Source organism: Mus musculus, chromosome 12, assembly GCF_000001635.26.
Source record: "Mus musculus strain C57BL/6J chromosome 12, GRCm38.p6 C57BL/6J".
Classification (NCBI taxonomy): Eukaryota; Metazoa; Chordata; class Mammalia; order Rodentia; family Muridae; genus Mus; species Mus musculus.
Window position 1 is genome coordinate 66,611,244 of NC_000078.6, and position 15,817 is coordinate 66,627,060.

At 36.2% G+C, this 15,817-nt stretch overlaps 1 protein-coding gene across 5 annotated transcripts in view; it reads right to left on the bottom strand.

Annotated features, from left to right (window-relative positions):
* Positions 1-15,817, bottom strand: part of Mdga2 (MAM domain containing glycosylphosphatidylinositol anchor 2) — a 763,131-nt gene that overhangs the window by 151,825 nt on the left and 595,489 nt on the right. The window contains exon 9 of one of the 5 annotated variants that reach the window (XM_011244127.3): positions 670-8,743. The exons of the other annotated variants lie outside the window; for them this stretch is intronic. Within the exon in view, the coding sequence (XP_011242429.1) occupies positions 8,742-8,743 (2 nt within the window). The 3' untranslated portion in view covers positions 670-8,741. Of the gene's footprint in view, positions 1-669; positions 8,744-15,817 lie in introns of those variants that run through there. 5 annotated transcript variants of the gene reach the window in all.

The window sequence follows — 15,817 nt, forward strand, 5'->3', positions numbered from 1 at the left end:
TTGAACTACAGGGAGTATTTCTAACCACACAGATCATAAATAACTCCTATGAAAGAGTTAGGGAAAGGATTGAAGACCCTCAAGGAGATAGCAACCCCTTAGAAAGAGCAACAGTGTCAACTATCCTGGACTCTTGGGAGTTTCCAGAAACCGAGCCACCAACCAAAGAGCATACATAGGCTGTTCCAAGGCTTCAGGCACATATGTAACAGAAGGCTGCCTTGTCTGGCCTCAGTGGGAGTGGATGGGCCTATTCCGGCAGAGACTTGATGCACCAGGGTGAGGGGATACTGAGGAGGGGGTTGCCCTCTCAGAGACAAAAGGAAGGAGGATGGAGGAGGAATTCTGTGAAGGGGGGATGGGAGGAGGTTGAACTTTCGGGATGTAAATTAAAAAAAAAGGTAATGCCAATTTGTTGCCAGTGACTATCACCAAGTTGACTATTCTTCATAAAATTCAATGCACTATTCATTTACTGGTTATATAAAATTCTACAGTGACTTAATACAAATGGTTCTGTAGATTATGTTTCCCCATAAGTATATATATATATATATATATATATATATATATATATATTCTTCTGAAATAAACACTGAAACAGTAACAAGGTATGGAAGTGTTCATGTGAAGTAATTATAGTAATTGTGTAAATTAATATTTTATTGTTTTTCTTAGGAAAATTTTAGAAAAAATAAACATAAACCTTATTGATTTCCATTGGACTTCTCCTTATATGTGCCTTATTTGACTTTTCTCTTTCCTCTGGGCATTATGGAATCCAGATATCTTAACTGGTCTCTCTGGCACTCTGCTCCCAATCGTTAAAATCTAATCAATATCCACTTTTCTCTAAGCAAGTATGGTTTAAGTTCTATCAACACATGGTTGAACTGGATGTAAAGTTGATCCATGGGATCTAGCGTTTGTGAACTGTTTTATTATAATAGTGAGAGCCTATGAACATTATCTGTGCAACAGTGACTTGTGATGCATTGTGAGGCCGAACACTTAGATTCCTTGCTGTGAATACTGAATTGTGTGAAATAGGGGTAGGAACTTTGGAGTCTTGTGTTTTTATTACAACCGGACAGTGATTAATGTGCCTATGTTCTTCGTATGAGCTGAGGAGGAAGTAAGGTGTGGGGTTGAATGGTTCGACGGAGCCTAGGAGTTACTTCTATCCTATAGGATACTTCATTCAAACATGCTTCTAAATGAGTTTTCATAAATTCCAGTAGTACATATTTAGAGTCTGTTAACTTTATACTCTAGCACAGTTTTAAAACTTTCTTCAGGGTCAGGTGAACAATGAACAATGATTTGAAAAATACATATTTATAATTACCTGTTATATAGAAAGGTTAAGTTTTAATAGGTTACTTCTAGTTTTAAGAAAATTACAAAAAAACCTGTACATCCCAAGAAAATTTAAAATATCACCATGAAGCTAAACTGATATACATTAAGAGAAAAGTGAAAAAACTGAAAAATAAGTAACATATGTCTAGTAATCATAATTTCATGCAGTAATTATAATAATTTGGTAGTTCAAGCAATGGGATTTACTTTGCAGACCATTTAGAGAAGGAATAGGGAACACATATACAATTGTTCCTTTATTTTATTTCTTTCAAATTTAAACTTCATTTATAATATTCCTAGGTACATCACTTTAATGTAATTTTTTATCAGATATTGATTCATATTGTTATCATTAGATATTAAGATCCTTGCCTTTTAAAATGTTACAATTTAGATTTTTTTTCATGTTTCATGTTTCATGATGGCAGGCTTGCAAAACAAAATCAGAAAAATGAAATGCAAAGTAAAATACAAAGACGGAGATAAATTTCAGTGTTCCTGAAATGTCTTTTAGATGAATACTAGTGTGAAAAAAGAACTGTATAAAATAAACGGGACTTGATGTTAAAATGATCAATAGAATCAACATCTGTGACCCAAATGGGAATCAGCTCAAACATCCTGGAAACCTGAACTCTCAGGTGACCACAGACCATTGATTTATCACATCATTAAATCATTTACTGTATTGTTTTCTGATAACAACGCGGTGTCTGCCACTGAATTCTTGTATTGGAAAATTCAGATCGTAAAATCAAACCTCATCTTAGGCAACTTTAAGTAAACCTAGTTTGTAGATAGAAAACAAAAACCAAACCAAACCAAACCAAACCAAACCAAACCAAACCAAACCAAACCAAAATAAACAAACCAAAAAAACCAAACTTGACTTTAATCTATACACAGCTGAGTAAGAAGGTGGTGTGTATCTGGACAATAACAAACATTTTATAAAATGGTTCAGAGAAGTATTTATTGTCATATTTGGTATCAAGTGCTCCACAAATGCCATTTCTGTTGTCAGTGATTCTCTTTGGATGACTCGAGTCTAGAGGTAAGATGATATACTTTAGTGGAGGATTCAAATTATTTATGCTGATTGAATTGGCGTGTAGTATGATCAGGAAAGCGCCAAAGGAAAGTCTATAAAACAAACAGTAGCTAAAAGTAGATGTAAGTGTGGAAATCATGGAGACAGGAAAGCTGAACACTACAGTCGAAATGGAGATAGACTGGAAAAAAGTAAACTTATGCAGCTCTGGACCCAGAGCAAGGACGGTGAACCCCGAACTAAGTGCTAGTGATTTGCTGTGACGTAATGGGAACCACGGAACTCAGGTAGCTTCTCAAACTGAGGCCAAGAGAGTTAGAAAATAGGCAAAGAGGCTATGAACTGAGACTAATGCTTCAAGCATGAAGAGTCTGAAGAATTAATTAATAGATATGTAGATTTAAAAATAGGGATGTAGGTGCTGTCTGACGCTCAGCGGTTAACCTCCTGTAGCAGATCACATTGTGTTCTCAGGACCCACACGGTGACTGACAAATATTTATAACTCCAGTTTCAGGTGAGGTGATCGGACTTCTCATTTTCATAGGCACCAGTCACATATGTCGATAACTGACATACTCCTATGCAAAACACTCACACACATCAAAATAAACATAATAAAATATTTTAAATGGAATTTAAATTGAACTTTATTTTGCATTATTTCTACTGAGAACATTTTGACTAATATACTAAATTAATTTGCAAATATACAATAATCAATAATTATTTTTTTAAATTCTACATCTACAAAAGACATACAGAATCAGAAGAGAGAATGGGGGAGACAGTCAAGGATGAATTATGACATATCAGGATTTTCCTAATCTATGAGGTCCACGTTTCCACATTTGTAAAAATACGCACAATTTTAAATATTAGAGAGGGAGAAAAAGACACAGTACTCCTTATTTCCTGGGGAATGGATTTTGTCTTCCATATAAAACTAGAAAAAGACAGGTATTTTTTTTTTAAACAAAGTTTGCTTTGTTCTTTAGTATTAAAGTGACAAGCCCTGCCTCCATCTCTAGCACGTGGATAATTGGTTTTCTCAAGTCTACCCAGTAATATTGTGTTCCCTTTGAATTCTAAGGAACTTCACAAAGCATGATATCAAATAGGTCCTGTTTGACATTATGCTATTCAAAAGGGCATCTGGGACAAATATCTGTATTTGCTTTGATATCATCATTTCTGTCATTTTGAATTTTAGACTTAATATTTCTGTGCTATACTTTTCCTTCATTTCTCCTCCGATACTTTGATTAGTATCCTTGCAGATACACTCACACAAATATACACAAAGATATGCACACACTCACACCACCACCACCACCACTAAACACAAAAACAATACACATATTAACAAATACAGAGAAAGGAAATATATTATATTGTTTTGAAGACCAAAGTGATTATAAAGTGTGGAAATATAATACACCAAGACTGATAATTTGCTTCTTATTTATAGAAATTCCTTTAACAAGTCATCTGTGTGTTGATGAGGCAGTCTGAAGAGAAGTTTGTTGATCCTAAGAACAAACATACCACTGTAAAAAGAGCATCACACACATGTGCATCCTGCCATTCACAGAGCTGGGTCAGGAAGTACAGATGTTGCTCTGTGAGCATTGAATAATCCACCAAAGAGAAGCTATTCATGGAGCCAAAGACTAATGAGAGCTCTCTATTGACACTGATCATTGCCTCTCAGAGAGTTCTCTTTTCTCCTTGTCCTTTACTTTGCCCTCTCTCGAATGGGTAGACTGTTTTCTGAAATTAGATTTTTAGCCTCTGATTAAACTTACTCTGGAGAAGTTGGGGGAACTCATTTAGGGAAGTTTATGGAAGTGGAAAATAGTAGTTGCTGAGGGATGATGTGTGTTGTAAACACTGGAGACTTTTAAATGATACACAAGTGGATTGGGCGCCACTAGTAAATCTTAGAAATCTTAGGCAAGGTGTGGCTCAGGCAACTTCCCAATTAACTAAAAGGCTTAAGTCACTTTGCACACAGATTAGCTGAAAAAGGCAAACAAAATAAGAGGTTAAGGCAAATGTTTTAATGGTGCATAACTACATCTGCTAATATGGATGGACAGGGATGTAAAAACACACAGCAGACATGCAAGGGCGTGAGGGTGTAACTGCCTGCATCATCCCTTATTTGGTGCGCACACAGCCTCTCTGTCTGGACACTGAGATTTATTATTTTTTTCTCTATTTACATGCTAAATTAGAGTATAGATAACTTTTAATTCTCATGGGGATTCCCATAGCCTAGCAGAAAAATTGATAAAATTTTATTGACTGAATTAATATTTATTGAGCAAACTAATTAAAAGTAAACATTTATTGATATAATTTATTGCAGTTGTCTGATTTATATACTGCTTTAAGTGAAAATACAATATTGTAATTACCTTGGAACAGAAGAAATCGATTATTTAACAACATAGATTATGTAACTACCTTAAGTTTCAAAACAATGTAAATATCCTGAGCTTCGATGGTCGAGAAAAAATAGCCCTTCTGACTAATTTTGAGAAAATAAGAAAATATATAAAATAGTCATACAAAACATCATAGATAAGATACTATCAGATGCAGTTTGCAATTTGACTTTAAGTAAATTTATTGTCATTTTGGTTTCCATTGCCTTTAAAAGCTTTGTAAAGGGATTTGAAACATTCTCTTCTATGGAAAAGAGAATCCAAATTAACATCTGCCTGCAAAAATGTTTAGCCATTCTAGAGTATCGTGACTTTATTGAACTTATCTAGAGATAGAATTGTTTAAAGGAAGTCAGGCTATATTTTATTTTTACTAGCTTTAACTTCAGCTTATATTTGAATTTTTTGAAATCATAACCCTAACTTTGTAGGTCCCTTCTCAGCAATAAAAGTAGAAAAGTGAAAAATACATAATGTAAAGCACTCACATTTTTAATTCAAATATCAGCCAAAGATGTGTATATCGCACACACACACACACACACACTCACAAATTATCAATGACACACACACACACACACACATAGACATAGTAGAAATAATAATACACACACACACACACACACACACACACACACATATCCACACGCACAGATGCCCACTGTCTCTGTGTGTATCTGTATGTGTGTGACTCATTGATATTTTTATTATGGGATTCTAGCTGACACTGTTAGGAAGTATATCGATGTTAGATAAAATATAACTCTTAATAAACATTGGGTTATTTATTCAATGATACTCAAACCAAAAATTTGTGATGACAATCTAATTAAAGTACAACCATGGATCAGATATCCTTCTTAAGAGCCAGGAAAAAAAAATGGAAAGATGGAAACTTTTCCTGACTATTACAGAAATCAAGCCTGTTTGTTACACAGGAACAGTAACAAGTATGTTCTATTTTCAAACAAGGAGCAATGGATTGTAATTATAGTCTAATTGATTTTAATTATATCTCCTAAATGTATGTCTATATATAAGTACACATGAGATTGGGGATATACTGTTGGTGTGTAAGGTATGGAGTAGTGTGAGGAAGAAAGAGGAAAGGGGAGGGAGAAAAGGTCAGAGACTGATGGAGAAGAGAATGCGGAGAAATGCAGAGGTAATAGGAAGGGGAGATGAATGAAGAATGGGGAAGAGAAAGAAGAGGGAGAAAGAAACTTTCTGAAGAAAAACTGCCTGAGAACTAGGAAAATAAGGTTGGCAGCATGCTTGATGTTCAAGAGGGAGTAAATGAATTTGACACCAGAACCCACAGTAAAAGAGATGAACAGGGAGGCTCTCACACGCCTTTCCCTGGGAAGATGGAGATAGGTAGATCCTTAGGGTTACTGGCAACCAACCAGTCTCCCAACTGCAGGCCAATGAGACTTGATGTGGCAAAACCAAACCAAACCAAACCAAACCAAACCAAACCAAACCAAACCAAACCAAAGATATGAAGTTGACACAAACCAGATGGATGGCATGCCTGATAAGCAACAGCTAAGTTGTTCTCAGCCTTTGTGCCTGAACTTTCTGTCTCTCTATCTCTCTTTCTTACACACACACACACACACACACACACACACACACACACACACACACTGAAATATGCCCAAGAAAATAATGAGTTCCCCAGACTCAAAGTGCTGTCCAAGGTATTTTTGAAATGGTCAATTTAAAGCCAAATCTTTTCGGCAGCCGAAGAATGTCTTTGCTGAACAATGGTTTTATCCAAACAAACTCAAACTTTACAAACTTTTTGTATCATGTGTTTAAAAGACTGGAAAGCAGAGGTTTTTTTTTTTTTTTTTTTTTTTTTTTTTTTTTTTTTAACAGGATGCTTTTAGGCACAAAACATTACAAACCTTTCAAAATAAATAATTGCTAATGAAAAAAATATAAATTTAAATAAAGTTTGTCATAAAATGGCATTTCAAAAAGGCACACTAACTTGCAGACAGCAGTTTCTTTATATTCCTTTGTGAACTTTATTTTCTTCAGATAAGCAGAGAAAATATCTACATATGGACAGATGTGGAGCCAAAATGAAGCCAATTAAGCTGACTTTGAAAGCACTATTGTATATTTCTCTCTTTTTATTTATGTGGATGTTTGGTTACACCAGGAGTGAACTCACCAGTTATATTTAATAATATCACAGATTCACATTCTTTAAAAACAAGTAAGTGGAAAATTGCAGGATTCTCTGTGAATGACATTTGGATGAGTTCATGGATTTAGGGTTCCACTCAGTAACCATCCTTAGTCTAAGTGAGATCTAATCAGAAAGGAAACAATAGGGATGATTATGGTAAAATGTTCTTATAAATTAAAAATTGATCATCAGGCACTCATTCTGATTTTTTTTCAGTCTTGTACTTCATTTTCTCTAGCTGCTGCATTTGGCAAAGACAAGTACATGTAATTGTCTGTGCTGTTAATATTCAAGTATTTTATACTAAAAATTTATTGCAAATACATTTGGTTCTCTGTTTTAATTTAAGCATGCAATATCAGAGACTCCTGAAATCATTACACGTGTGCATATCATACACACACACACACCAACACATGTTGTTATTGACGCACTGGATATAAGTCAGATGGTTAGTTTGGTAGTAACTTTTAAACTTGAAGATTATCTGAAGATTATTTTATTTCACCCTTTGTTTGCATAGGAAACAGTCTCTGGGTGAGAGGCAGAGGGGAAGCAAGGCAGGGTAGAGGATGGAGGGGAGAAGGGGGAGAGTGATGGAAGCTTGCATAAGTATGATGAGTACCACAAACATTTGGAATTCTTTTCAAGAATTAAATTTTACCCCATGTAGCCATATTTCTGCATACTTGAATTCTGATTTGCCTATAGTCTTTTTCAGTGTGCGCCAAAAACTGAGTGTGGAGTACCTCACTTTTATCAACCAAACTGCAAGTGAAAAAAATGTGACTATACAGCTGGAGAAGTCAGACTGTGCCATGGAAGACATGGCACCTGAGTAATGCCTTAATGGGGGTAAAGAATGGGATCTATAGATGTGGCTTCAATTATATTTATGACAGAGATGAAGTGACCAAAACACCAAGTTTAGAAGTACTCAGGATAATGAGCTAATGAGCTTTCCACCTCCACTGCAACATGAATGATAAATTCCACAAAGGATAAAAGGCATTGTTGGTCAGTTAAAATTCCCTGCAGACATGGGAATTATTATAGGAAAAAAAGTTTGCATTTTTACCTCTGTGTCAAATATGTGTCCACCCATGCCAAACCAAGCATGTGTAGGTAGACTTAGGATTTAATGCAAAGGGAACTACTTTCCTGAAACAGTTTTAACAAAGGTCTGCCACTTGCCATCGACAGTCTTTGTCCCCATACATGAATGAGCACTTAGCAGCAGGGGTATGGAAGAAAAGAGAACACCGGAGATGGAGAAAACAGTAGGAATTTCTTGCATGGGATAAAGTTTTCATGCTGAAACTGAAAATTGTAATCAAGAATTAAGAAAAGATTCAGAGAAAGATTTTAGAATATAAAATTATTAATATGCCAACTTCTTGGCAACTACTGAACTAAATTCTTTCCACATTTAATACAACACCATATTTAATTCACATTAGAATTGTTTGTTTGGTTGGTTAGTTGGTGGGGTTTTTTGTAATCGTATCAAATATAAAGATGGGGAATGTGGAAAAGTATGTATTAAATAAAGCCTCTAATTCCAGAATTTGCTCTCTGAGTTTCACATGTATATCTGGGGTAAGGAAATTCAAATGATGAGTGTAGCTTGGTTATAGATGTGAGGAACCTTGGTAGCTGCAACACGAGTTCCTAGAAGAGAAAAAAAAATAACTCAGGAGAATTACTATAAGTTTTATTTTAGTTATATCAGATCTTAGAATTCATCAGGAAACTCGCTTGACATTTTGCAGAAGCCAGCAGAATATCTCACATACAGATTTTGGGGAAGATCTGCACAGGGCTGATAAGCCTTTACATTGCCAAGTAAGAGAGCATGGAACAGGAGACAGTAGGAACAAAATGTGATTTGGAGATAGGAGGAATAAATAGCAACCCAAACATGACTATGGGATTAAAATAGAATCGGTATATCCTCTGCTGTCATAAAAGACAAGGGAGAAAGACTGAATTAGCTGGAATGAGAAGTCATTCAACAAACATGTCCTTCAAGTGGAACTAAAACTTATTCGGATGCAAAGAGATGGATCAATAGTTAGGGGGACTAGATATATTGCATATATAGTCATTTTTATGGTATTATAACATATGCATCCTAATTTATGTACATAAGGAGTTGATTGGTTGATATGCTTGAACCTTAGGGTTTCATGTAAGCATGTGAAGCAAAAATATCATCTACTGAAATTATTCATGTCTATAAATGACCTATAAATTTCTGCATCAATCATGCCATGCTACATACGAGGAAACTGAGTAATGTAGATGAGCTCATATGCTCAGACATGAGAACTTCAGGAAAATTGTTGATAATGATGGACATAACATAGCTCAAATTACATGCAGGAAGATCATGAAAAAGCAAATAAATGATAAAAATATCTCCTCCACATTTTAAATTAGTGTGCAGCTCTCTATTCTTTTGAACATTATCTCTGTATTAATTTTGTATAATATCTCCATATTTTAAATATGCTACTCCAGAGTCAAAGAAATGTCTCAGCAGGCAAAGATTCTTCCCACCAAGCCTAATAACATGCATTCCATCTCTGAGACCCCATCATAAGAACGCCAGCTCTCACAACTTGTCACCTGACCTATGCACACATACACACACACACACACACACACTGTAATATAAACAAAAACTGTTCCTACATTATTTGTTTTTTTTTTCAAGAAATCCTAAGATAATATAAAGTATAAAAAATTCACTTACTAACTTTCAAGAAAAGTATATGACAACTTTCTTTTTAGAAAGTAGTTGGGAATCAAAGAGAACATTATTTACACATTCAAAGCAAGTCTTAAAAGTTTCAAATCAAGGAAGAACTTATTTAAATTTCAAAATGTATGCTCAGCTTAAGTGCAGAAGTCTCAATTTGAAGAACTTTTGCTTTTGTGTATTAAATGTTGAAAGCTTCAAGAAAGCACTCATTCACCAGAATAAAGCAGTTCATAAGGAGAACGAGAACAGATTGATGGAACAGTGTGAATTATAGATTTTTCCCCATCTGAACACAAATATGGAGCCAAAAGACCCACAAGAAAGAATAGAGACAGAGCATTTCACAGAATAGAAATAGAAATTTAGAACTTCTATTCTAAAAGTGTATTGAAAAAGGAACTCCTTAGAAGCATACTTGTCTGAGCAGTAAATAAAAACGTGACCACATTTTAAGAGAAACAAACAATGCTATACAGTGCAGGAATTGCTGTGTTTCCTTAGCAGATGAAGCTGTAGATGAAATAAAATAGTTGACATGAGCAAAAGCTCAACTTCATCTCTGCTCAATGCAACACCCTTCTGTAAGATTCTAGCACTGATGTCCTAAACACAGAATGACACAGAGGGGTGTCATTCATGATCCTGACATCATTTCTGTATTAAGTTGCTTCTGGGTGAGAAGGTTGCTGATATATGACATCACACAGCTTTGCACTTAGTAAAGTAACTCTTGCTACTGGCAGGTCTCTGCAAGGGCTCTGGGAATGATGTCTATGTAATGATTCTAAACATACTTTATCCATGGGAGAATAATGTACCACACTTCCATCTCCTCTGCAGTTCTTTTGTCTCCCTGTATATACGCCATTACTGGGACAGTGGCTCTTGATTCAACATCCTTGTATCAATTCGGGCGTATTTGAACATAAATGGAGATAGGTTTTATTTTCTAGACATGGAGAGGGGTCAGCTCTCATAATTGTCATTTTAAGGATATCTCTAAACATTACAATTAGCGGTCTAAGACCTCCTCTTCCAGCAAAATTCTATCAGGAAAAGACTACAGTTATCTACCACATTTGCAGTAGCCCTGGCCTCTACTCACAAGAACACAGAAGAATTATTTCCCAAATCACGAAAAATCCCCCCGCCCCTTTTTTGGGTATGTTTTGAGACAAAACCATGTAATTCTGACAGGTCTAAAACGGTGTATGTTAACAAGCTTGGTCTTGAACCTGCAGAGACTACTAGCTTGCCCTTGTATTTTGAGTACAGAAATTAAAGCTGTGTGCCACCATGCCTGATGCCCTATATTTTTAAAGCTTTCATAGGAGATGGGGCATTAGAAGGCCTGGTGGTAACCTATACTTTCTGTCCTATGTTCCTGTGAGACAATCTGATGTTAATGTCAGCAAAAATAATTGTACGAGGGAGAAAGTAGTTATGGCAAAAAAGATTTTTGGTATGCTTAGCACACTAGAAAAAAATGAAAAAATAAGTACAATATAATATCACTTAATATAGTATATACCAAATAAGATTCTACACATGGTGTTACATATTAAAACATGGGATAGAGAGATGGCTCAGTGGTTAAGAACGCTTGTTTTTTCGGAAGACCTGGATTCAATTGCCAGCACCACATGACTGTTCACATCTGTTTCAGTGACAGGAGATACTGTGCCCTCTTCTGTCATCCATGGGTAAAAGGCACTCATGTGTTGCACAGATATACATGACATCAAAATACACATGCACATAAAATAAAATAAATAAATCTTCTTATTGACTGGCTATCACTGAAGGTAAAGTTCCTAACAACAAATCTATGTAACCAATACCAGTAGGTAGATGGTGTTCTCTGTAAGAGTATCACTTGCTGCAGTGTTAGAATTTCCCATCGTTCATAATACCGCCCTTCAATCTCTCCCTCTTGCTTGATTTACTGCTCACTCACTGAGACACATGACTTGTTTCCTTCTCCTCCTCTCCCTCCTCCTCGGTAGTGCTGAGACCAGCTCTCAGTCCAAGGCATAGGTAGGTTTGTTCATGTGACATTCTGTTGTTTATCTCTAAGATATAGTTTTATGGCTTATTGTTGCTATATTCTTCATTTTACAAGGACTCTCAAAGGATTTGGTAATGCCTAAACTCTACATTTTAGAAAATAGATCTTGTAAATATTAAGGATAAATACAAAGAAACTGCATTTTGATAGTTACATATGTTTATGCTCCTTTATTTAAGAAGATGATATACTTCCTTGAAATGAGAAAGAGAGTAAACAAGTAGCAGAGCGGCCCTTTAAAAAGAGGTCGTGAGTGTTTCGGTTCACCAGCACTCAGTTTCGTACCGTAGCTGAACGGTTTCACAGGTAAGTGACTTGCAGGCCCTGCTTGAGTTCCTTTCTGCACAGTTATGTTGGTCAGAAGTACTTAGCTGATTGGAAATCTTGGCTGACTTAAGCTGTACTTTATTCATTCTATTAGAACCTAGTGTTTCGCTGGGGCCTAGCAAACACAAAAGTGGATGCTCACATCCAGCTATTGGATGGATTACTGGGCCCCCAATGGAGGAGCTAGAGAAAGTACCCAAGGAGCTAAAGGGATCTGCAACCCTACAGGTAGAACAACAATATGAACTACCCAGTATCCCCCAGAGCTCGTGTCATTAGCTGCATATGTATCAGAAGATGGCCTAGTCGGCCATCAGTAGAAAGAGAGGCCCATTGGTCGTGCAAACTTTATCTGCCTCAGTACAGGGGAACGCCAGGGCCAAGAAGTGGGAGTGGGTGGGGGAGCAGGTGGGGGACTTTTGGGATAGCGTTGGAAATGTAAATGAAATAAATACCTAATTTAAAAAAAACTTAAAAAAAAAAGAACCTAGTGTTTCCTGTTTCAATTTTGCACGCCGGCTTTGAAAGAGCACATTTAATAGATATATTTTCCCTAAGCAAGCTCTTGCTGTACCTACATTCAAACAGAAGCAGATGGTGAAGCAGAAAAGAAAACTACTGATTTTTCTTCCCAGGGGCCATAGGCTGGATGATCTCATCCTTTTCCAGGTGATGCTTAACCTTAAGCACGGGGTCAGGGCTCTGTTCTGAGAAGTCCTGTAAGAGGGGGAGTCCCTTAATGTTTTCTTGGACACTTCCCAAGGTGTTCATTTATCTCCTAAATGGTTGTCAATGATCCTCTATTCTCCAGAAGAATAAAGAAACCCAAACTGGAGAGTGTTTGGGAATCCAATGCCAGCTTAGCTATAGTAAAGTCATTCAAAAAATTTCCTGGAAATGCAATTTGTATACATAGGAAGTTATATCTTCAAATACTTAGGAGTAAAGAAATTATATAAATGAGTTAAGGATGATATGTACATTTAAATATAGGATATGTGGACCAGAGATGATATTTCCTCAAATTGCATATACAGATTTTAAACAGAATAGTATATTAGAAGCTCACATGTTTCTTTTTCATAAATAAAAGGTCTTAGTGACAAGGAGGAGGCAGTGGGCAGGCTGGGAGAAAATATAAATATTAATATTTTCAAAATATTAACATTGCCTCAGGGATCAGTTGATTAATGCTTCCAATAACTACTGAAAACAATGAAAGAGCTAATATAGTCATTTAATCCAAACAAAGGGATGCTGTATAATAAATGCTGAGTTCTCGTTAATAACCATTAACATTAAAAATAGGAAAAGGAACACTGAATGCATTAATATCTTCCTAGGAAACAAAAAGGTTTCCTCAACCCACTTTCAGGCAGAGTGTATCTTAAAATGAGAAGAGAAAATCAAATTTTATTATCAAAGAGAATTGGTCGCTAGCCCAGTGGTTCTCAACCTTCCTCCTGCTGTGACCCCTTAATACAGTTGCTCATGTTGTGGTGACCCCCCCAACCATAAAATTATTTTCATTGCTACTTCATAACTGTAATTTTGTACGTGCTGTAAATCATAGTGTGAATATTTTTGGAAATAGAGATGATGCACAGGTTTAGAGCCGTTGCTTAATTTTTTTCTGACATAGAAAACCTGATTATTGAAAATATATAAAAAATTATCTATGTATAAGTATTAGATTGCCAAGATTTATAGGCTATGTGAAGAGCCAAGTACAATCCTGAATGTTTGTGAATGTCTCCCTATATCTACATGCCCCACTCCCTGCACAGACACACAGACACACAGAGACAGACACCTGCCTGTGCGCACACACACTGCTTTGACATGAAAGAGAGTTAAGAGGACAGGAGGGGTGTATCAGTCTTTAAATATTACAAACCAGTGTTATAATCTGAATGCTTGCCTTTGTACCCAAATCATAGGCCAAAATCTAATGGCTGCTGTGAAGCACTGGGAAGAGGGGCTTTGAAGAGCACCCTATCACATGCATAAGATGATTGTCCTTATAAAACAGATGCCAGAGAAATAGTGCTCCCCACCATAACATCGCATAAGTCTAGATGAAAAGCTAGTGCCCTCTATAAAGCAGAGGAACTTTACACTTGATCATGGCCTTTACAGCTTCAGAAACATAAGACATTTATGCCATGTATAAGACAGCAGGACTATAATATTTTTGTTGTACTAGACATACTAAGTTAAGTGTGAACTGGAACTAGGATGAAAACCACAAGGATGAAAATAGACTTTTAGCTTAAAACTTTGTATAAGTCACAAGTTAAGACAACGAGAATCATACTAATAATCATATTCTCTCCATTCTGTTATATGCAGTATGCAAGGCTCTTGCCATGTCTCAATACAGTTTGATACTGTAAATAGTAGTGAGAATTGCAAACACTTCCCCTTGTCTGGAAATAAGAAAACTAAAACCCAGAAAAGGTAAGATATATGACATGAGGCACCTGTATTGTAATAAAAAGTTTTGCAAATTCAAGATTCTGAGGCTAAAGAAATATTTTAAATGGAGGTTCCCTTGGGAGGCAGTGCAGCACCAAGTGTAGAGTTTTCATGCCACCCTTGCATGTAAATTTAAAAGCCAAAATATAACTCGTCATTCATGCTTCTAGTGCAGCCTTTTCAGTATCTATAGAGTTAATTTATATTATGAAAGGAAGCTAAAGGTTACAAGAATCAAGGAACATTAGTGAAATAAGCGACTTCAGGTGACATTGATATTTATTAGAACAGCTTGGTTCTCATACATCTTTGTACCGATCACATTAACTCTAAAAACAGAATCCCAGCAGGGGTCTGTGGGAGGCAATTGTCATAGCTAATCATTTTTTTTTTTTTGCTGTGATAAAATATCTTGGCAAAATAATGTAAGGGAGGAATGCTTATTTTGACTCAGAGTTCAAGACTCCAGGTTCAGTCAGATGGGACAGGACGTGGGCATACTCAAGGGAATTGCAGAATTAGAGTGAATAAGGAAAGAGCAACAGGAGCAGAGGCAGGGGCAGAGAGGTGACGTTAGAACTGTCATATTCAGAAGACTGAGAGACATGGCTTGGACTATTCTAGAAAGTAAGAAGCATGTCTATCAGGGTAGAGATCTTCAAACGTTTTTATTGCTCTGGTTAGAAGGGAAAATTCTGTCCCTTCACTTACAAAGTTTCTGGATAGGAAAAGAATGACTAATTGCAAAGAGACTCATTGGGTTGTGAGGATCAAAGCAGGGCCTGTGGAAACAACACTCTAAGAGACACTTGGTGTGACACAGGCTGTAGAGCTGGAAGCTGAGAATTTCTAGAGAAACCCTAGAATGGGTTGACAGACATAGAAACATTCCTGACACTGCCTGGACAAATGACAACTAGCAACGATGTCATTGTGGTGACTACTTCTCTCTAGCTCAGTGGTCCTAAACCTCTTTAATACTGTGACCCTTTAATATATTACTCATGTTATGGTGACCCCCAAGCATAAAATTATTTTCATTGCTACTTCACAACTGTAATTTTGTTATAGCTAAGAATCATAATTTAAATATCTGATATGGAGA